Source organism: Mobula birostris, chromosome 4 (assembly GCF_030028105.1).
Source record: "Mobula birostris isolate sMobBir1 chromosome 4, sMobBir1.hap1, whole genome shotgun sequence".
In the NCBI taxonomy this organism is placed as follows: Eukaryota; Metazoa; Chordata; class Chondrichthyes; order Myliobatiformes; family Myliobatidae; genus Mobula; species Mobula birostris.
The window spans coordinates 191,043,256-191,066,536 of NC_092373.1; the positions used below are offsets into that span (position 1 = coordinate 191,043,256).

Sequence of the window (23,281 nt, forward strand, 5' to 3'; positions counted from 1 at the left end):
ATTACAGGCCCTTCGGCCCACAATGTTGTGCCAACCCTCAAACCCTGCCTCCCATATAACCCCCCACCTTAAATTCCTCCATATACCTGTCTAGTAGTTTCTTAAACTTCACTAGTGTATCTGCCTCCACCACTGACTCAGGCAGTGCATTTCACGCACCAATCACTCTCTAAGTAAAAAAACCTTCCTCTAATATCCCCCTTGAACTTCACACCCCTTACCTTAAAGCCATGTCCTCTTGTACTGAGCAGTGGTGCCCTGGGGAAGAGGCGCTGGCTATCCACTCTATCTATTTCTCTTATTATCTTCTACACCTCTATCATGTCTCCTCTCATCCTTCTTCTCTCCAAAGAGTAAAGCCCTAGCTCCCTTAATCTCTAATCATAATCCATACTCTCTAAACCAGGCAGCATCCTGGTACCCTTTCCAATGCTTCCACATCCTTCCTATAGTGAGGTGACCAGAACTGGACACAGTACTCCAAGTGTGGCCTAACCAGAGTTTTATAGAGCTGCATCATTACATCGCAACTCTTAAACTCTATCCCTCGACCTATGAAAACTAACACCCCTATATTCTCCACTCACAATTGAGATGGCTCAAACATTGCTGTGTTCAAATATAGGCAATAGATCTCTACATATAAAAGAGGTAAGCAGATCTGCAGGAAAACTGGTGTTTGAGGTATGATGTAGCCTTGTCCAAGCAGAAGAATGCTGCATCCTTGCTATATCTTTTGGAGGTTTTAACCTTTGTTAGGGAGACTGATATATGTTGCCTGGAAATAATCTCTTTTCCTTCTGAGTAAATACACTTTAATCTTAGCATTATATTTTGAAAGGTTTGAGACTTTAATTTATGACTGTGAATCTATCCTCAGGTGGAAGTCATACTCTGATGATGGAGGAAATCTCAAAGATCTTGGCACGGGAGGGCCATAATGTATCCAACCTCAATCACGTGATCAATTCATTTGATGGTGAGTTCCAACCCGTTACATGTATTTGTGCACTTTGTCTTAAATTAATTTTCTTTTTCAGAACGTGGGTAAAGTTCCAGTTCAAAGTTCAAAATAAAGTTTTGGGTTCTAAAATAGGTAGCTGAAAAGATTCTGGAGGCATTAGTAATGATCTTTCGAAAATCACTAGATTCTGGAATGGTTCCAGAGGACTGCAAAATTGCAAATGTCGCTCCACACTTTAAGAAGAAAGGAAATTATGGGCCAATTTCTCTGACTTCAGTGGATGGAAAGATATTGGAGTCTATTATTAAGAATGAGCCAGGTGCATCGAGACGCAGTTCCTTAGAGACTGTTTTACGGAAATCGAGCTGCAGCTTGATGACCTTCGGGTTGTTAGGGAAAGTGAAGCAGTAATAGACTGTGCCACATGACAGTGAGTATAGGAATACAGGAGGTGGAGAATAAATGTGTGGTTGAGAGATTGGAACGGGGGCAGAGATTCAGAGTTCTGGATCATTGGGACCTCTTTCAGGGCAGGTGTGACCTGTACAAAAAGGACGAGTTGCACTTGAATCCCAGGGAGACCAATATCCTGGCAGGGAGGTTTGCTAAGGTTATTAGGGAGAGTATAAACTGGAATTGCTGGGGGCTGGGAACCGAACTGAAGTGACGGAGGAAAGGGAGGTTGGCTCACAAATAGAGAAAGCTTGGAGACAGTCTGAAAGGGAGGTTAGGTAGGTGATAGAGAAGGGATGCACTCAGACCAATGGTTTGAGATGTGTCTGTTTTAATGTGAAGGTGCAGAGGCAGGAATGGCTACTTCAAGTGCCAGGCTTTAGATGTTTCAAAAAGGTCGGGGGGAAGTCAAAAGAGGTGGGGGCGTGGCACAGTTGATCAGAGATAGTGTCACAGCTGCAGAAAAGCTGGACGCCATGGAGGGATTGTCTACGGAGTCTCTGTGGGTGGATGTTAGGAACAGGAAGGGGTCAATAACTCTACTGGGTGTTTTTTATAGACCACCCAATAGTAACAGGGACATCAAGGAGCAGATAGGGAGACAAATTCTGGAAAGGTGTAATAATAACAGGGTTGTTGTGATGGAGGATTTTCATTTCCCAAATATTGATTGGCATCTCTCTAGAGTAAGGAGTTTAGATGGGCTGGAGTTTGTTAGGTGTGCTTAGGAAGGTTTCTTGACACAATATGTAGATAAGCCTACAAGAGGAGAGGCTGTACGTGAACTGGTATTTGGAAATGAACCTGGTCAGGTGTCAGGTCTCTCAGTGGAAGAGCATTTTGGAGATAGTGATCACAATTCTATCTCCTTTACCATCAGTGTGTATGGAACTGGGGGAGATAGCAGAGGTACTTAATGAATACTTTGCTTCACTATTCACTACGGAAAAGGATCTTGGCGATTGTAGGGATGACTTGCAGTAGACTGAAAAACTTGAGCATATAGACATTAATGAAGAGGATGTGCTGGAGCTTTTGGAAAGCATCAAGTTGGATAAGTCACTGGGACTGGACGGGATGTACCCCAGTGTACTGTGGGGAGTGAGGGAGGAGATTGCTGAGGCTCTGGCAATGATCTTTGCATCATCAATGAGGACGGGAGAGGTTCCGGAGGATCGGAGGGTTGTGGATGTTGTTCCCTTATTCAAGAAAGGCAGTAGAGATAGCCCAGGAAATTATAGACCAGTGAGTCTTACTTCAGTGGTTGGTAAGTTGATGGAGAAGATCCTGAGAAGCAGGATTTATGAACATTTGGAGAGGCATAATCTGTTTAGGAATAGTCAGCATGGCTTTGTCAAAGGCAGGTCGTGCCTTAAGAGCCTGACTGAATTTTTTTGAGAATGTGACTAAACACATTGATGGAGGAAGAGCAGTAGATGTAGACATTTGATAAGGTACCCCATGCAAGGCTTATTTAGAGAGTAAGAAGGCATGGGATCCAAGAAGACAATGCTTTGTGGATCCAGAACTGGTTTGCCCACTGAAGGCAAAGTGTGGTTGTAGACGGGTCATATTCTGAATAGAGGTTGGTGACCAGTGATGTGCCTCAGAGATCTGTTCTGGGACCCCTTCTCTTCCGGATTTTGATAAATGACCTGGACGAGGAAGTGGTGGGATGGTTTAGTGAATATAATGATGATGCAAATGTTGGGGGTGTTGTAGATAGTGTGGAGGGTTGTCAGAGGTTACAGTGGGGCATTGATAGGTTGCAAAACTGGGCTGAGAAGTGGCAGATGGAGTTCAACCCAGATAAGTGTGAGGTGGTTCAATTAGTAGGTCAAATTTGATGGCAGAATATAGCACTAATGGTAAGACTCTTGACGGTGTAGAGGGATCTTGGGATCCGAATCCATAGGGCACTCAAATCTGCGACACAGGTTGACTCTGTGGTTAACAAGGCATACAGTGCATTGGCCTTCATCAACCGTGGGATTGAGTTTAAGAGCCGAGAGGTAATGTTGCAGCTATATAGGACCCTGGTCAGACCCCACTTGGAGTACTGTGCTCAGTTCTGGTCGCCTCACTACAGGAAGGACGTGGAAGCCATAGAAAGGATGCAGAGGAGATTTACAAGGATGTTGCCTGGATTGGGGAGCATGCCTTATAGGTTGAGTGAACTTGGCCTTTTCTCCTTGCAGCGATGGAGGATGAGAGGCGACCTGATAGAGGTGTATAAGATGATGAGAGGCATTGATCATGTGGGCAGTCAGAGGCTTTTTCTCAGGGCTGAAATGGCTAGCATGAGAAGGCACAGTTTTAAGATGCTTGGAAGTAGGTACAGAGGAGATGTCAGGGGTAATTTTTTTAATGCAGAGAATGGTGAGTGCATGGAATGGGCTGCTGGCGGCGGTGGCGAAGGTGGAAATAATAGGCTTTTTTCAGAGACTCCTAGATAGGTACATGCAGCTTTGAAAAAATAGAGGGCTATGGGTAAGCCTAGGTAGTTCTAAGGTAAGGACATGTTCAGCACAGCTTTGTGGGCCGAAGTGCCTGTATTGTGCTGTAGGTTTTCTATGTTTCTATAGGAGATACAGGGAGGTAGTCACCCCAAGGGGTACAGCAACAGATAAATGGGTGACTGTCTGGAAAGGAAAGGGAGGATGTCTGATAGTGGAGAGCACCCCTGCGGCCATCCGCCTGAACAATAAGTACTCCATTTTGAGTACTGTTGAGGGTAGTGACCTACCTGGGGGAAGCAACAGCGGCCATGCCTCTGGCACTGAGTCTGGCCCTGTGGCTCAGAAGGATAGGGAACTGAAGAGAATGGCAGCAGTTATAGGGGACTCTGTAGTCAGGGGAACAGATAGGTGACTCTGTAGACGCAAAAAAGGAAAAGGAAATGGATGGTAGTTTGCCAGGGTCCGAGATGTTCCTGGATGCTTCCACAATATCTTGAAAGGGGACGGTGAGCAGCCAGAAGTTGTGGTACATTATTGGTACTGTACCAACGACATAGGAAGAAAAAGGGAGGCGGTCTTGAAAAAAGAATATATGGAGTTAGGAAGGAAGCTGAAAAGCAAGATCTCAAGGATAGTAATCTCAGGATTGCTGCCTGTGTCATATGACAGTCAGGATAGGAATAGAATGAAGTGGCAGATAAATGCATGGCTGAAGAATTATCAGATTGCTGGATAATTGGGACCTCTTTTGGGGCAGGTGGGACCTGTACAAAAGGGACGGGTTGACTTGAATCCCAGGGGGACCAATATTCTTGCGACCAGCTTTACTAGAGCTTTTGGGAGTGGTTTAAACTAATATGGCAGGAGGATGGGAACCAGGATGATAGAGCTGAGGATGAGCCAGTGGGTTTACAAGTAGATGATGGTGTAACATAAATGTAAGGAAGGACAAGCCAATGATAGGGTACAAATGCAAACAGAGCAAAGAGTTAAATTGTACCACAGAGGCAAAATTCAAAAGAGTGAAGAATGCAGGATTGAAGCTGCTGTATTTAAATGCATGTAGCATTCGGAATAATGTGGATGAACTTGTGACGCAATTAGAGATTGGTAAGTATGATATTGTGAGCATCACTGAGTCATGGTTGAAAGAAGGACATAGTTGGGAGCTTAACATCAAAGGATATACTTTGTATCGAAAGGATAGGCAGGAAGGCATAGGCAGTGGCTCTGTTGGTAAGAGATGGAATTACATCTTTCGAAAGAGGTGACATAGGGTCAGAGAATGTTGAATCTTTGCGGATGGAGTTAAGAAATTGCAAGTGTAAATAGCCATTATGGGAATCATATATAGGCCTCCAAATAGTATTCAAGATGTGGGGTTGAGATTGCAAAGGGAGCTGAACAAGGCATGCAATAAGGGTAATGACATAATTGTAATGGGAAGCTTCGATATGCAAGGGGATTGAGAAAATCAGGTTGGTGTCAGATCACAAGAGAAGGAATTTGTTGAATGCCTATGAGATGGCTTTTTAGAGCAGCTTGTGCTTGAGCCTACTCGGAGAAAGGCTATCTTAGATTGGGTGTTGTGTAATAACCCAGATCTTATTAGGGAGCTTAATGTAAAGGAACCCTTAGGAGACAGTGATCATAATATGATTGAATTCATACTGCGTTTTGAGAGGGAGAAGCGTAATTCACATGCATCTGTATCGCAATGGAATAAAGGGAATTACAGAGGCATAAGAAAGGAGCTTGCCCAAGTGGATGTTGGAGGATACTGGCGGGGATGACAGCAGAGCAGAGATGGCTGAGGTTTCTGGGAATAGTTCACAAGGTGCAGGATAGAGATGTCCAACAGAGGAAGTTGTTCTCAAATGGCAGGGGTAGGCAACTGTGGCTGACAAAAGATGTTAAGGAAAGTGACAAAAAGATGTTAAAGTAACAAAAGTGAGTGGAAAATTGATTGGGAAGCTTTTAAAATCCAACAAAAGGCAACTGAAAAAGCTATAAGAAGGGAAAAGATGAAATATGAGGGTAAACGAGCCAATAATATAAAGCAGGATACTAAAAGATTTTTCAGTTATTTAAAGAGTAAAAGGGAGGTGAGAGTTGATATTGAGCCACTGGAAAATGATGCTGGTGAGGTAGTAATGGGGGATAAAGAACTGGCAGATGAACTTAATGGGTACTTTGCATCAGTCTCCACTGTGGAAGACAATAGCAGTGTGCCAGAAATCCATGAGAGTCAGGAAGCAGGAGTGAGTACCATTGCTATTACAAGGGGAAAAGTGCTAGGCAAACTCAAAGATCTTAAGGTGGATAAGTCACCTGGGCCAGAAAGACTATATCCCAGAGTCCTGAGAAAGGGTGCTAAAGAGATAACGAATGCATTGGTCATGATCTTTCAAGAATCGCTTGATTCTGGCTTGGTCCCGGAGGACTGGAAGATTGCAAATGTCACTCCACTCTTTCAGAATGGAGGAATCCCAAAGAAAAGGAATTATAGGCCACTTAGCCTAACCTCAGTAGTTGAGAAAGTGTTGGAGTCTATTATTGAGGATGAGGTTTCGAGGCACTCGGAGAGTAACGGTAAAATAAGTCAAAGTCAACGTGTTTTCGGTCAAAGGAAATCTTGGCTGACACATCTGTTAGAGTTCTTTGAGGAAGTAACAAGCTGGGTGGACAAAGGAGAGGTAGTAGATGTCATTTACTTGGATTTTCAGAAGGCGTTTGATAAGGTGCCTCACATTAGACTGCTTAACAAGGTAAAATCCTATGGCGTTACAGGAAAGATACAGGCATGCATAGCAGAACGGCTGACAGGCAGGAGGCATCAAGTGAGTATAAAGGAGGCCCTTTCTGGTTGGCTGCTGGTGACAAGTTGTGTTCCTCAGGTGTCAGTATTGGGACTGCTGCCTTTCACATTGTTTGTCAGTGATTTAGATAATGGAATTGATGGCTTTGTGCCAAAGTTTGCAGATGATACAAAGATAATTGGAGGGGCAGGTAGTGCTGAGGAAGCAATACGATTGCAGCAGAACTTAGACATATTGGAATAATAGGCAAAAAAGTGGGTGATGGGTTACAGTGTTGGGAAATGTATGATAATGCACTTTGGTAAAAGGAACAATAGTGCAGTCTATTATCTAAATGGGGAGAAAGTTCAAACATCAGAGGTGCAGAGGGACTTTGGAGTCCCTATGCAAGCCTCCTAGGAGATTAATTTACAGGTTGAATCTGTGGTAAAGAAGGCAAATACAATGTTAGCATTTATTTCAAAGGAATTGGAATATAAAAGCAAAGAGGTAATGCTGAGCCTTTATAAGACACTGACACTTGCAGTATTATCAACAATTTTGGACCCCATAGCTCAGAAAGGATGTGTTTTCATTGGAGATAGTCCAGAGGAGGTTCACTGAGGATGATCTGGGAATGAAGGGGTTAACATACAAGGTGCATTTGGCTGCTTTGGTCCTGTACTCAATGGAATTTAGAAGAATGTGGGGGATCTCATTGAAACCTACCAAACGTTGAAAACACTAGATAAGGTGGATGTGGAGGGGTGTTTTTGATGGTGGGGGTATCCAGAACTAGAGTGAACAGCCTCAGAAATGAGGGGTGACCCTTTAGAACAGAAGTAAAGAGAAATTATTTTAGCCAGGGAATAGTGAATCTGTGGAATGCTCTGCCACAGACAACTGTGGGGGCAAAGACTGTGGGTATATTTAAAGCGAAATTTGATAGTTTCCTGATTGGTCAGGGCATCAAAGGATATGGCGAGAAGGCATGTGCATGGGGTTGAGTGGGATCTGGGATAAACCGCGATGGAATGACAGAGCAGACTCGATGGGCTGATGGCCTAATTCTGCTCCTATGCCTTTTGGTCTTCTGAGGTTTCAAGGTGATTGCTGGTGCATGATAAAGTAGGCTAAAATTAGCATAATTTTTCTAAGGGGGAAATCTTGTCTGACAAATCTATTAGAATTCTTTGAGGAAATAACAGGCAGGATAGACAAAGGAGAATTGAGGATGTTGTTTATATTTTCAGAAGGCCTTTGACAAGGCACCACTTACGAGACTGCTGAACAAAATAAGAGCCCATAGTATTACAGGAGAGGTACTGAAATAGATAGAAGATTGGCTGACTGGCAGGAGGCAAAGTGTAAGAATAAAGGGGAGCTTTTTCTGGTTGACTGCTGGTGACTAGTGGCGTGCCGCAGGGATCAGTGTTGGGACCGCTTCTTTTCACGTTATCTGTCAGTGATTGGGATGAAAGAATTGATGGCTTCGTAGCCCGGTTTGCAGATGATACAAAGACAGGTGGAAGGGCAGGTGAAGCAGGATATCTGCAGAAGGACTGAGACAGATTGGGAGAATAGGCAAAGACGTAGCTGACGGAATATAGTATAGGGAAGTGAATGGTCATGCACTTTGTAAGTGGAGAGAAAATGCAAAAATTTGAGATGCAGAAGGACTTGGGAGTCCCCATGCAGGATTCCTGAAAGGTTAATTTGCAGGTTGAGTCAGTGGGAAGGAAGGCAAATGCAATGTTGCAATTCATTTCGAGAGGAGTAGAGCAAGGATGTAATGATGAGGCTTTATAAGGCATTGGTCAGACCGCAGTTGGAATATTATGAACAGTTTTTGTCCCTTTATTTAAGAAAAGTTATGCTGGCTTTGGAGAGAGTCTAGAGGAGGTTCACGAGAATGACCCCAGGATTGAAAGGGAAGAGTGTTTGAAGGTTCTGGGCTTGTGCTTGTTGGAGTTTAGAAGAATGAGGGTGATCTCATTGAAACCCACCAAATATTGAAAGGTCTGGATTGAGTGTATGTGGAGAGGATGTTCTTTATAGCGGGGAGCCTAGGACCAAAGGTCACAGCCTCAGATCTGAGGGCCGCCCATTTAAAACAGAGATGCCGAATTTTTTCTTTAGCCAGAAGGTGGTGAATCCGTGGAATTCTTTGCCACAGATGACTGTGTAGGCCAAGTCATTGGGTATGTATAAGTTGGAGATTATAAAGTGGAGAATGTATAGATTCTTAATCAAGGCGTCAAAGTTTATGGGGAGGGGTTGAAAGGGACAATAAATCAACAATGATGGAATAGAAGTGCAAACTTGATGGATAAGATGGCCTAATTCTGCAATTAGGTCTTATGATGTTATGGTATAAATGTATTATTGAAGTACATATTAGTCACTATACACTACCCTGAGATTCAATTTCTTCCAGGTATTCACAGTTGATACAAAGAAACACAATAGAATCAATGAAAAACTATGCACAAAGACCTACAAGCAACCAATGTGCAAAAAAAAAGTAAATAAAAAAAGCTGAGAACATGAGTTGTAGTCCTTGGAAGTGAGTCCATAGGCTGTAGAATCACTTCATTGTTGAGGTGACTGAAATTATCCATGCTGGTTCAGGAGTTTGATGGCTGAGGGGTAATAACTGTTCCTGAACCCAGTGGTGTGGGTGCTGTGGCTCCTGTACCTCCTTCCCAATGGTGATGGTGGGAAGAGAGCATGTCCTGGATGGTGGGGGTCCCTGATGATGGATAATGTCTTGTGGCAACGCACCTTGTAGATGCACTCAATGAGGGGAAGGGCTTTTCCTGTGATGGACTGGGGCATGCCTACTACCTTACCATTCCATGGCAAGAGCAGCATTTATTGTCATTCCCTCATAGACTTTGATGAGACAGGATTGAGCTACCTTCTAAAGCCACTGCAGTCCTCTCGAAGAGGGTAATTTTTTTACTGCTATTAGGGAAGGATTATCAGGATTTAGATGCAACAACGGTGAAGGGAGGGTCAGTTTTGTGTGTGATCCTGACCAGTTCCATTCAGGCATTCGAGACTAGTTCAGATAAAGGACTTTGTCAGCATGGACATGTTGGGCCAAAGGGCCTGTTTTCTGTGCCATGCATCTGTTTGACTAAAAAAATGAGAAGTTTTAAACAAATATTTTGGCTTTCAGAACCAGAGATCACACGTGATAATTATACATACATCCCTTGGAGCATAGGAGGAAATTATCCAGAAATACACCGAAAAGCCAAGTATGAATTTGTGCAGAATGCTCTTCAAGGAAAGTAAGTTTATAGTTTAAATGCACATTTTGTTTTAAGGGAAGTTGCATACTTCACTTGACACATTAGTGGGGAGAAAGTTTTGGTGTGACAGATACACCCTTTACAAGAGCTTCATTGTCTGCAAGCAAGGCATTAAATGGCTTTAGAAGCCTTTTGTATTTTAGAGAAGGATAAAGCACTGCAGAATTTCCACAAAACATCCAGGTTTTTAAAAAAAAAATTCCAGCTAAGCTAAGCCGAAAGCACAGTGAGAGTTTTGAACAGTCAGCATGAAGATAAGTAGCTGACACTCTACTTTTTCTGTAACAGAGACACTATGACTTTGCGTTCTGTCTTTAGTTCATTTTGTGCTACCTCAGTGTACTTGTGTTTGGAATATTCTGTTTGGATGGCAGGAAAACAAGAGCTTTTCAGTGCATCCTGGAATACACTGAATGGCCACTTCATTATTTACTGTATGTGCCTCCTGTACCTAATAGAATGGTACTAATAAAGTGCATGTTTGTGGTCCTCTGCTGCTGTAACCCATCCACTTCAAGGTTCAACGTGTTGAGCATTCAGAGATCTTCTACACACAACAGTTGTAACACGTGGTTATCTGAGTTACTCTTGCCTTCCTACCAGCTTGAGCCCATGTGACTTTGAAGAGAAATTTTCTGGCCAAGATGGTGGCACTGAACAACAATTCCTCAGGCGACATCTTCCAGATATTCAATCATTTCAGCTTTCCACGTCTTTTTATTATTATTTTTATCTTAATTTTGTTTTTGAAACTGTTTGAGACTGCAATTTACAGTCTGTAGTTTGATCGAGTGAGCTAGCACTCTGTGGTCCCTGAGAAATCTCCAGGAGAGAAATACAAACACGAGCTACCACGAAGAGAAGCTCAGTGATGTTATCAAAATTCTGAGATTTATGGATTGGACTGTAACTCATATTGGTCTCTTTCAGAACTATCTTTTATTTTGTGTTCTCACCCATTCTTTCTTGTTGCCGATTAGTAGGCTGGGGGTTTGGGGTTTGATGTCCTTGTTTTTGTTTCTCCATGTGGGTGATCTGTTAGTTTTTGTTTGAGTGACGGATTGTGGGGAAAGGTTGTGGTTGTGAGATTTTTTTTCTTTTTCTTTTTGGAGGGGGTGTTGATGTCTATCTTTCACTCGATGGTTTTCTGTACTTTATGGCTATCTGGAGAAGACAAATCTCAGAATTGTATTCTGCATACATACTTTTATAATAAAATGAACCCTTGTAACGTTGTGGCCATTCTCATCTGACCTCTCTCATAAACAAGCAACACACATCAAAGTTGCTGGTGAACGCAGCAGGCCAGGCAGCATCTGTAGGAAGAGGTGCAGTCCACGTTTCAGGCCGAGACCCTTCGTCAGGACTAACTGAAGGAAGAGTGAGTAAGGGATTTGAAAGTTGGAGGGGGAGGGGGAGATCGAAAATGATAGGAGAAGACAGGAGGGGGAGGGATAGAGCCAAGAGCTGGACAGGTGATTGGCAAAAGGGATACGAGAGGATCATGGGACAGGAGGTCCGGGAAGAAAGACAAGGAGGCAGGGGGGACCCAGAGGATGGGCAAGAGGTATATTCAGAGGGACAGAGGGAGAAAAAGGAGAGTGAGAGAAAGAATGTGTGCATAAAAATAAGTAACAGATGGGGTACGAGGGGGAGGTGGGGCCTTAGCGGAAGTTAGGAACATCGACTTCTCTAACTTCTGCTAAGGCCCCACCTCCCCCTCGTACCCCATCTGTTACTTATTTTTATGCACACTTTCTTTCTCTCACTCTCCTTTGTCCCTCTGAATATACCCCTTGCCCATCCTCTGGGTCCCCCCCCCGTCCTTCTTCCCAGACCTCCTGTCCCATGATCCTCTCGTATCCCCTTTTGCCTATCACCTGTCCAGCTCTTGGCTCTATCCCTCCCCCTCCTGTCTTCTCCTATCATTTTGGATCTCCTCCTCCCCCTCCAACTTTCAAATCCTTTACTCACTCTTCCTCCAGTTAGTCCTGACGAAGGGTCTCGGCCTGAAACGTCGACTGCACCTCTTCCTACAGATGCTGCCTGGCCTGCTGCGTTCACCAGCAACTTTGACGTGTGTTGCTTGAATTTCCAGCATCTGCGGAATTCCTGTTGTTTCTCTCATAAACAAGGCATTTTCATCCACAGAAGTGCTGCTCACTAGATGATTTTTGTTTTTTTGCACCATCCTCTGTAAACTTTAGAGACTGTTGTACATGAAAATCCCAGGAGATCAGCAGTTTCTGAGATACTCAAACCACCCCGTCCTGCGCCAACAATCATTCCATAGCCAAAGTTACTTAGGTCACGTTACTTCCCACTTCTGATATTTGGTCTGAACAACAACTGAACCTCTTGACCACGTCTTTCTACTTTCTACTTTCTACTTTATTGTCGCCAAACAATTGACACTAGAACGTACAATCATATTTGATTCTGTGCTTCCCACTCCCTGGATTAAAAAATATTAAATATTAAAAATAATTAAAATAGTAAAAATTAGTAAATATTAAAAATTTAAATTATAAATCATAAATAGAAAATAGAAAAATGGAAAGTAAGGTAGTGCAAAAAAAACCAAGAGGCAGGTCCGGATATTTGGAGGTTATGGTCCAGATCCGGGTCAGGATCCGTTCAGCAGTCTTATCACAGTTGGAAAGAAGCTGTTCCCAAATCTGGCTGTATGAGTCTTCAAGCTCCTGAGCCTTCTCCCGGAGGGAAGAGGGACAAAAAGTGTGTTGGCTGGGTGGGTCGTGTCTTTGATTATCCTGGCAGCACTGCTCCGACAGCATGCAGTGTGAAGTGAGTCCATGGATGGAAGATTGGTTTGTGTGATGTGCTGCGCCGTGTTCACGATCTTCTGCAGCTTCTTTTGGCCTTGGACAGGACAACTTCCATACCAGGTTGTGATGCACCCTACTAGAAGAATGCTTTCTACGATGCATCTATAAAAATTAGTGAGGGTTTTAGGGGACAGGCCAAATTTCCTTAGTTTTCTCAGGAAGTAAAGGCGCTGGTGGGCCTTCTTGGCAGTGGACTCTGCTTTAACGCATTGAGCTGCTGCCACATGATTGCCTGATTGAATATTTTGCATTAATGACCAGGTGTACATTTGTATATAATAAAGTATATGTGACAACAGAACCATCGAGGTTTTCCTATCCAGGAAATATACAGAAAGCGTATTAACAGAGCCCTCAGCATTGTCAAGGACATCTCCCATTCATCCACAATCTCTTTGACCTCCTACCATCAGGCAGAAGGTACCACAAGTTAACAACAGGGACTGTTAGGCAGGATAGCAGCTTCTTCCCCCGCGCTGTGAGACTTCTGAACAGCCTGCTACCACCCAGTACATTATTTATGACAGTGCCATATTTAACTATATATTGTATATGCACTTTATGTCAATTTGTACATCTGCAGAATTTTTTTATTATCTGTTAATATTATTGTGTTAATTTTATTTTATGTGCTGAATGTGATATATGTACTGTGTTTTGCACCTTGATCCCAGGGGAACATTGTTTTGTTAGCCGGATACAAGTGTATGGTTGAATGGCTTTAAATTTGAACTTCAGTGTTAGTGGTTCAATAGTTCAATTTAATGTCAGAGAATATAGAAACATAGAAACATAGAAAATAGGTGCAGGAGTAGGCCATTCGGCCCATCGAGCCTGCACCGCCATTTATTATGATCATGGCTGATCATCCAACTCAGAACCCCGCCCCAGCCTTCCCTCCATACCCCCTGATCCCCGTAGCCACAAGGGCCATATCTAACTCCCTCTTAAATATAGCCAATGAACTGGCCTCAACTGTTTCCTGTGGCAGAGAATTCCACAGATTCACCACTCTCTGTGTGAAGAAGTTTTTCCTAATCTCGGTCCTAAAAGGCTTCCCCTTTATCCTCAAACTGTGACCCCTCGTTCTGGACTTCCCCAACATCGGGAACAATCTTCCTGCATCTAGCCTGTCCAATCCCTTTAGGATTTTATACGTTTCAATCAGATCCCCCTCAATCTTCTAAATTCCAACGAGTACAAGCCCAGTTCATCCAGTCTTTCTTCATATGAAAGTCCTGCCATCCCAGGAATCAATCTGGTGAACCTTCTTTGTACTCCCTCTATGGCAAGGATGTCTTTCCTCAGATTAGGGGACCAAAACTGCACACAATACTCCAGGTGTGGTCTCACCAAGGCCTTGTACAACTGCAGTAGTACCTCCCAGCTCCTGTACTTGAATCCTCTCGCTATAAATGCCAGCATACCATTCGCCTTTCTCACCGCCTGCTGTACCTGCATGCCCACTTTCAATGACTGGTGTATAATGACACCCAGGTCTCGTTGCACCTCCCCTTTTCCTAATCGGCCACCATTCAGATAATAACCTGTTTTCCTATTTTTGCCACCAAAGTGGATAACTTCACATTTATCCACATTAAATTGCATCTGCCATGAATTTGCCCACTCACCCAACCTATCCAAGTCACTCTGCATCCGCTTAGCATCCTCCTCACAGCTAACACTGCCACCCAGCTTCGTGTCATCCGCAAACTTGGAGATGCTGCATTTAATTCCCTCATCCAAGTCATTAATATATATTGTAAACAACTGGGGTCCCAACACTGAGCCTTGCGGTACCCCACTAGTCACCGCCTGCCATTCTGAAAAGGTCCCGTTTATTCCCACTCTTTGCTTCCTGTCTGCTAACCAATTCTCCTTCCACATCAATACCTTACCCCCAATACCGTATGCTTTAAGTTTGCACACTAATTTCCTGTGTGGGACCTTGTCAAAAGCCTTTGGAAAATCCAAATATACCACATCCACTGGTTCCCCCCTATCCACTCTACTAGTTACATCCTCAAAAAATTCTATGAGATTCGTCAGACATGATTTTCCTTTCACAAATCCATGCTGACTTTGTCCGATGATTTCACGGCTTTCCAAATGTGCTGTTATCACATCTTTGATAACTGACTCCAGCAGTTTCCCCACCACCGACATTAGGCTAACCGGTCTATAATTCCCCGGTTTCTCTCTCCCTCCTTTCTTAAAAAGTGGTTACATTAGCCACCTTCCAATCCTCAGGAACTAGTCCAGAATCTAACGAGTTTTGAAAAATTATCACTAATGCATCCACTATTTCTTGGGCTACTTCCTTAAGCACTCTAGAATGCAGACCATCTGGCCCTGGGGATTTATCTGCCTTCAATCCCTTCAATTTACCTAACACCACTTCCCTACTAACATGTATTTCGCTCAGTTCCTCCATCTCACTGGACCCTCTGTCCCCTACTATTTCTGGAAGATTATTTATGTCCTCCTTAGTGAAGACAGAACCAAAGTAATTATTCAATTGGTCTGCCATGTCCTTGCTCCCCATAATCAATTCACCTGTTTCTGTCTGTAGGAGACCTACATTTGTCTTTCTACATATCTATAAAAGCTTTTACAGTCAGTTTTTATGTTCCCTGCCAGGTTTCTCTCATAATCTTTTTTCCCCTTCCTAATTAAGCCCTTTGTCCTCCTCTGCTGAACTCTGAATTTCTCCCAGTCCTCAGGTGAGCCACTTTCTCTGGCTAATTTGTATGCTTCTTCTTTGGAATTGATACTATCCCTAATTTCTCTTGTCAGCCACGGGTGCACTACCTTCCTTGATTTATTCTTTTGCCAAACTGGGATGAACAATTGTTGTAGTTCATCCATGCAACCTTTAAATGCTTGCCATTGCATATCCACCGTCAATCCTTTAAGTGTCATTTGCCAGTCTATCTTAGCTAATTCACGTCTCATACCGTCAAAGTTACCCCTCCTTAAGTTCAGAACCTTTGTTTCTGAATTAAATATGTCACTCTCCATCTTAATGAAGAATTCCACCATATTATGGTCACTCTTACCCAAGGGGCCTCTCACGACAAGATTGCTAATTAACCCTTCCTCATTGCTCAAAACCCAGTCCAGAATAGCCTGCTCTCTAGTCGGTTCCTCGACATGTTGGTTCAAAAAACCATCCCGCATACATTCCAAGAAATCCTCTTCCTCAGCACCTTTACCAATTTGGTTCACCCAATCTGCGTGTAGATTGAAGTCACCCATTATAACTGCTGTTCCTTTATTGCACACATTTCTAATTTCCTGTTTAATACCATCTCCGACCTCACTACTACTGTTAGATGGCCTGTACACAACTCCCACCAGCGTCTTCTGCCCCTTAGTGTTATGCAGCTCTACCCATATCGATTCCACATCTTCCTGGCTTATGTCCTTCCTTTCTATTGCGTTAATCTCTTCTTTAACCAGCAACGCCACCCCACCTCCCCTTCCTTCATGTCTATGCCTCCTGAATATTGAATATCCCTGAACGTTGAGCTCCCATGCTTGGTCACCCTGGAGCCATGTTTCTGTGATCCCAACTATATCATAATCATTAATAACAATCTGCACTTTCAATTCATCCACCTTATTACGAATGCTCCTTGCATTGACACACAAAGCCTTCAGGCGCTCTTTTACAACTCTCTTAGCCCTTATATAATTATGTTGAAAAGTGGCCCTTTTTAATGCTTGCCCTGGATTTGTCGGCCTGCCACTTTTACTTTTCTCCTTAGTACTTTTTGCTTCTACCCTAACTTTACACCCCTCTGTCTCTCTGTACTGGTTCCCATCCCCCTGTAGTGAACTAACCTCCTCACGCCTAGCCTCTTTAATTTGATTCCCACCCCCCAACCATTCTAGTTTAAAGTCACCTCAGTAGCCCTCGCTAATCTCCCTGCCAGGATATTGGTCCCCCTAGGATTCAAGTGTAACCCGTCCTTTTTGTACAGGTCACGCCTGCGCCAAAAGAGGTCCCAATGATCCAAAAACTTGAATCCCTGCCCCCTGCTCCAATCCCTCAGCCACGCATTTATCCTCCACCTCATCGCATTCCTACTCTCACTGTCGCGTGACACAGGCAGTAATCCTGAGATTACTACCTTTGCGGTCCTTTTTCTCAACTCCCTTCCCAGCTCCCTATATTCTCCTTTCAGGACCTCATCCCTTTTCCTACCTATGTCATTGGTACCTATATGTACCACGACCTCTGGCTCCTCACCCTCCCACTTCAGGATATCTTGGACACGATCAGAAATATCCCGGACCCTGGCACCAGGGAGGCAAACTACCATCCGGGTCTCTGGACTGCGTCCACAGAATTGCCTATCTGACCCCCTTACTATCGAGTCCCCTATCACAACTGCCCTCCTCTTCCTTGCCCTACCCTTCTGAGCTACAGGGCCAGACTCTGTGCCAGAGGCACGGCCACTGTCGCTTCCCCTGGGTAAACTGTCCCCCCCCAACAGTACTCAAACAGGAGTACCTATTGTTAAGGGGCACAGCCACCGGGGTACTCTCTATTACCTGACTCTTCCCCTTCCCCCTCCTAACCGTGACCCACTTATCTGCCTCCTGTGGCCCTGGCGTGACCACATGCCTGCAACTCCTCTCTATTAACTCCTCACTCTCCCTGACCAGACGAAGGTCATCGAGCTGCAGCTCCAGTTCCGTAACGCGGTCCCTTAGGAGCTGCATCTCGATGCACTTGGCGCAGATGTAGACGTCCGGGAGGCTTGGGGACTCCAGGGCCTCCCACATCCGATATCGAGAACAGCAAACTGCCCTCACACTCATACTGCCCCTCTCCTCAAATAACAACAGAAAATGAATGCCAAACCTTCCTCGCCTCACCCGTTTCCGCCTAAGCCCGTTGAGCCGAAGCCCTTAAGTCTTCACTCTGCTCCCGGCTCACTCCGCCGCTCGCAAACTACGCTGCCTGCTCTATGAGGCTCTGTTCCTTTTAAATCTGCCGTGCTGCACAGCCCGACGTCACACGCCTGCGCAGTCCCACCTCTCAGAACGCCGTTGGAGAGAAAAAAAAATAACGAAAATTTCAAAAATGTCTTTCTCGGCACTCCCACTCGGACTCTCAGACTCCTTCTTCGAATCAAACCTGAAGCAGGATTTCTGCCCTTTTAAATCTGCCGCGCTGCACTGCCCGACGTCACACGCCTGCGCAGTCCCGCCTCTCAGAACGCCGTTGGAAAAAAAAAATAACGAAAATTTCAAAAATGTCTTTCTCGGCACTCCCACTCAGACTCTCAGACTCCTTCTTCGAATCAAATGTACATTGTATACAGCCTGAAATCCTTACGGACATCCACGAAACTGAGAGCAGAGAAACCCAAAGAATGAATGACAGAAAAACATTAGAAAGCCAAAGCTTCCTCTCCCTTCCCACACACAAACCAGAGCAAAGCACCAACCCTCCCCACATTCCCCACTTGTTCCAGCAAAAAGCATCAGTATTCCCCCACCAACCACCCACCACTGCAAACAAAAGCAAGTCCCTAAAGACCATGGTGTATTGTCCATGAAAAACTGCTATTCATCCCAACACCTCAACATCTTAACAGGCCCTCCCTCTCTCTGTAGCAAGAGAGAGAGAGAGAGAGAGATTGCTCCAGCCTCAGTGAGATGAGAGGCCAACAGATCGCTGATTCGATATTACAGTTTGTAGCGTTGCTTACTTTGAGTTCGCCCGACTCAAGGATTAGCTCAAATTTAAATTTCCCGGCCACCACAGAGCGGCAGCGTAGTCTCTGATCTCTCATCCCCAAGTCTGGTCAGTTAACTGCTGCCCCACTGTCCCCGAATGCAAAGGATTAAGTTGTTTTTAGAGATTATGTAAACTAATGTTGCATTCTCCAGAATTTAGGAATTTCATGCATGATTTACATAGAGCAATGCAGCACCGGATGGCCCATGGCATCTGTAGTAATCATAATGCTGATTAAACTAATCCTTTCTGCACATCCCTCCATCCCCTTCACTGTCACATCTGCTTCCATGATTTCACCTGGAAGCCCATTCCACTAATTATGTCCTATATATTGAACCCAAATCTTGTCCTGCACATCTCCATTTTACAATCTCCCTGTTACCTTTAACCTATGCCCTCTAATATTTGATGTTTTATATGTGCTTTCAGTACAGTGGATTTGTTATTTGGGCCATCGGTTAATCAAGTCAGCCGCTTATTTGGGAGAACTCTTAAAGAACAAAAACTAATTGAGAAAATGGCTGGGATTCTATTCCCCTGACTCTGTTTATTTGGGACACTATGCTACTTAATTGGGATAGGAGACTATTGGCAAACAGTTTCTAACCAGCCCCAGTCACACACACTTGTGTGGCAGTTGTACCATGCTTAGAGCTAACAGTGTTTAAATAGCATCAGTTGTCTGTGTTTGCGTTCAAAACAGAGTGATTTTTGTCACTGATAGTTGGCAAGAAACAAGCAATAAGTCAATTCAAAGCTGTTTTGCTCACTGTGGTTTCAAGCATGCTGATTTGGAAATGCCAGAAATGGCCAGGAGTGAAAATTAAATGATTTCACTGCTTCAACAAGTTAGGAACTATGAAGAATTTGAAGGCTTTGACAATCATTTTGAATGTTACGTTTGGTGCCCACTGGAAACTCAGCTCTTACCTATGACTTCAAGTAGCTGTTTGCATGGGACTCGGCCACACCCCAGTACACGGCTTCAGCAGGCGGGCTGATGCAGGTGAGGGTAGCCAGTGAGTCGTCTACCCCAGTGAGAAAGGGATATGCCTGTCCTCGCATGCCAAGCCAGCTCTGGCAGACTGGGTGGATGAGATCCACAACGGGATCCAACTGCTAGAAAGGCTATTCTGCAATGGTACGTGGAGAACGAAGGGCGTGACGAGGTCACGGTCGTTCACTGCAACCAGGGAAGACCCCAGTTGTGACATCTACTTGTACCTCTGGATCCAGACTTATAAGGTCAAGAGATTGCAAATGCCCCAGTGCAACAGCTTTTTCAATTTAAAAACTCTCCTGCATAGTTCACCTGTCATTGTTGGATAAAACAGACAGCCATCAGCAGCATTGTTAATATTCTAATCTGTTCTGTATTTCACTTAAGTACATAATTTGTTACTCAGTTAAATAGTAACTTGTCTTTTTATACCTTTTTAACTATTTCCATGAAATTTTGGCGAATTAGGGCGGCCACTTCAGTGGATCAAATTGTACTGGCCCTGATGCATCCTAAATAACCAGAATCCACTGTCTATCGTGGGGAATTCATCAAGTAGATGCAAATTAATTTTCGGATTGTCTCGTGACAAACAGCTGAAAACTGGAAGAGGAATTAGATCATGTCAGGTCGGGTCAGGTCAAGTAGGATCTATGGAGGGATATGAGCAGTCAATGCTTTGGACTGATGAAGGGTCTCGACTTGAAGCATTGCCTTTCCATTTCCCTCCATAGGTGCTGCCTAACCACCAGCAACTTGTGTGTGTTGCCTACGTTGATTGTCTTGTATTTTAAGATTATTGTCAAGGTCCTATCAGTGAGCCCAGGCACATCACAAACTCAAGCTCACTAAACACTGAAAACTAATGGCAATTTATTAATATTAGCCTTTGTCTTCTCTCCAAAACAGGTATTCTCTTCATTGGTTCTTCAATATGCTGGATATGCATGCTTACGAGTGTGACAAGCTGTTATCTGATTCTGATTTACTGACCAGGCTAAGGAACAAAAACTTTGATCTGCTGGTGATTGAGGCCTTTCAATTCTGTACTTTTCTGCTGGCTGAGAAGCTCAAGGTGCCTTTTGTTGCCATCTATAGCACCCCGGCCTACAACGCGCACTACATTCACATGACCTCAAACCCCAGTTATGTGCCTGCCTTTATGTCTCACTTGACGGATTCCATGAACTTTCTTGAGCGCCTCCAGAATGCCTGGGTGCAACTGCGGAACTACTTTGAAGGTCAGATGTATTTTAGTCGCTTCGATGGTGTGATCAGGAAGCATTTCTCGGGTGAGGATATAAGCCTGGAGGACCTACATCATAAAGCAGAGCTCTGGATCTATAACACGGGCTTCTCTTTGGAATATCCTCGACCACTGCAACCCAATGTGGTCTTTGTTGGTAGTTATCTTGCTAAGCCTGCTGAATCATTGCCCCAGGTAGGTATAGTTGCAGTATACTTCACACATCTCGTCCCTGTGAGTAATTTCTGTGAGATTAGTTTCAACTCCAATCCCACCAATGGGTATTTAAATTTGTATTGGATTATATTTGGGGAAATTTAAATTTAATTTCATGGAAAATAAGGTGAGGTGCTGCACGTTGGGAGGACAAACCAAAGTAGGACTTACAAGGTGATCAGTAGGGCACTGAGGAGTGCAGTAGAACAGAGGGATCGGAGATTACAGTTCCATAATTCCTTGAAAGTTGCATAAGGGTCATAAAGAGAGATTTTAGGTGTTTCCAGCCTTGGACCCCTATCATTAACTGAGGGCTCCCTGAGCTCCAGGTTGGTAACCCCCTGTTCCAGAGTTTGCAGTAAATGGTGCAAGAAACAAAAATCATCCAATTCTGTGGGTGAAAATGACTTGTCCATGAGAGAGGTCAGGGGAGAATGGCCAGGCTGGTTCAAGCTGACAGCAAAGCAATAGTAACTCAAGTAACCATGTGTTACAGTAGTGGTGTGCAGAAGAGCATCTCTGAACACACAATACGTTGATACTTGAAGTGGATGGGCTACAGCTGCAGAAGACCACAAACATACACACAGGAGATACGTAACAAAGTGGACACTGGGTGTATTTCTGTATGTGAAATGTGATTTTTATGGTGTTTCATTTTCATCCATAGGAAATGGAGGACTTTGTAACAGGCGAACAGGGCTTCATTGTAGTTGCTTTGGGGACAATGGTGGAGTCAATTGCAGATCAGCACCTGGTAAAGAAGATGATCAGAGTTTTCTCTCAGCTTCCACACAGGGTCATATGGCGACTCAGCAACAGCTCCTGGCCTCCTGACCTCAGCATGCCCAATAATGTGAAAATATACAAATGGCTTCCACAGAATGACTTGCTGGGTAAGACGTGCCTCGATGTAAGTGGGGTGAAAGTAATGACGGGTGCTGGAAAACAAAAAATTGTTGAAAACACTTGGCTGTCAAGCTACTTCTGGGGTTTGGAGCAATAATCTTTCATCAGGTCTGAGATTGAACCTTTCATCCAAGGTCTGATTCCCAGCACAATACACACATTCGCTTACTACTGGCGTTTAGGACAGCGATGAAGGTCCTCCATGTCTGGTGGTGGTCAGGGCTTCTTTCATCATGTCAGTAGCTTCCTCTCAGTTTTCACTACTGTCAGTAATGCAACTCCCGGGTGGAGACTTGGGAATACCATTACACTTCGTTGCTATTTCCATGACAATTATATTTTACTATGAGTTGAACCCCCAAGCCTGGACCACTCTTAGTCTGACCTCTACCCTTTGACCTGTTTGACTCTACCGAGAGCCAAAACAGAAAGCCCTGTCTCCAGCCAATATAGCTCTCCAGGTCATTGAGGCACGCAAGCCTCCAAGCCACGACAAGGTTGTGGTCCTCCTAGGGGACAACACACATGCTGCTTCATTATAAACAAGAGATATTAAGTCATCTGCACTTGTGATGGAATCAGTCACCATATTAGAAGCAGGATTAGGAGGAAACATGTTGAAAGGAAATTTGGAGAAGCCATCTTTCACTCCTAGAGTCACAGAGCACTACCACACAGAAACAAGTCATTCAGCCTGTCTATTCTGGCAAGCCATTTAAACTGCCCCGTTCCATCGACTTGCACCTGGACTACAGCTCTCAATACTCCTTCCATTCATGTACTCATCCAAATTTCTATTCAATGTTGAAATCAAACCCATGTCCACCACTTCCACTGGCTTCTCATTCCATTCTCCTACCACAATTCGAGTGAAGAAGTTCTTCCTCATGTTCCCCTTAATCATTTCACCTGTCACCTTTTACTCATGACCTCTAGGTGTAATCTAAGCCAACCTCATTTGAAATGGCCTGCTTACATCTACCCTTTATGTACCCTTCATAATTTTGTCAAATCTCCCCTCAATCTTCTATGTCTAGGGAATAAACTCCTAACCTGTTCAACTTTACCCCCTAATTCAGGTCCTCAATTACTGCCAACATCCTTCTAAGTTTTCTCCGTACCCTTTGAATCTTGTATCCTTCCTCTAGGTAGGTGAACAGAATTGCACACAATACTCCAAATTAGGTCCCGTTGATGCATTATACAACTTCAGCAAAACATCCCTCCTACTGTACACAGTATTTTGATTTATGATGGCCAATATGCCAAAAGCTCTCTTTACAACTCTATCTGTGATGCCACTTTCAAGGCA

At 44.1% G+C, this 23,281-nt stretch overlaps 1 protein-coding gene across 2 annotated transcripts in view; it reads left to right on the plus strand.

The window, feature by feature from the left end:
* Nucleotides 1–23,281, plus strand: part of LOC140196096 (UDP-glucuronosyltransferase 3A1-like) — a 47,955-nt gene that overhangs the window by 15,596 nt on the left and 9,078 nt on the right. For both annotated transcript variants that reach the window (XR_011885615.1, XM_072254804.1), the window contains exons 2-5: nt 881–979; nt 9,859–9,973; nt 20,508–21,039; nt 21,731–21,956. Coding sequence is in view for 1 of the 2 variants with exons in the window: in XM_072254804.1 (XP_072110905.1) it covers nt 881–979; nt 9,859–9,973; nt 20,508–21,039; nt 21,731–21,956 (972 nt within the window). In the remaining variant the exon portion in view is untranslated. The remainder of the gene's footprint in view (nt 1–880; nt 980–9,858; nt 9,974–20,507; nt 21,040–21,730; nt 21,957–23,281) is intronic.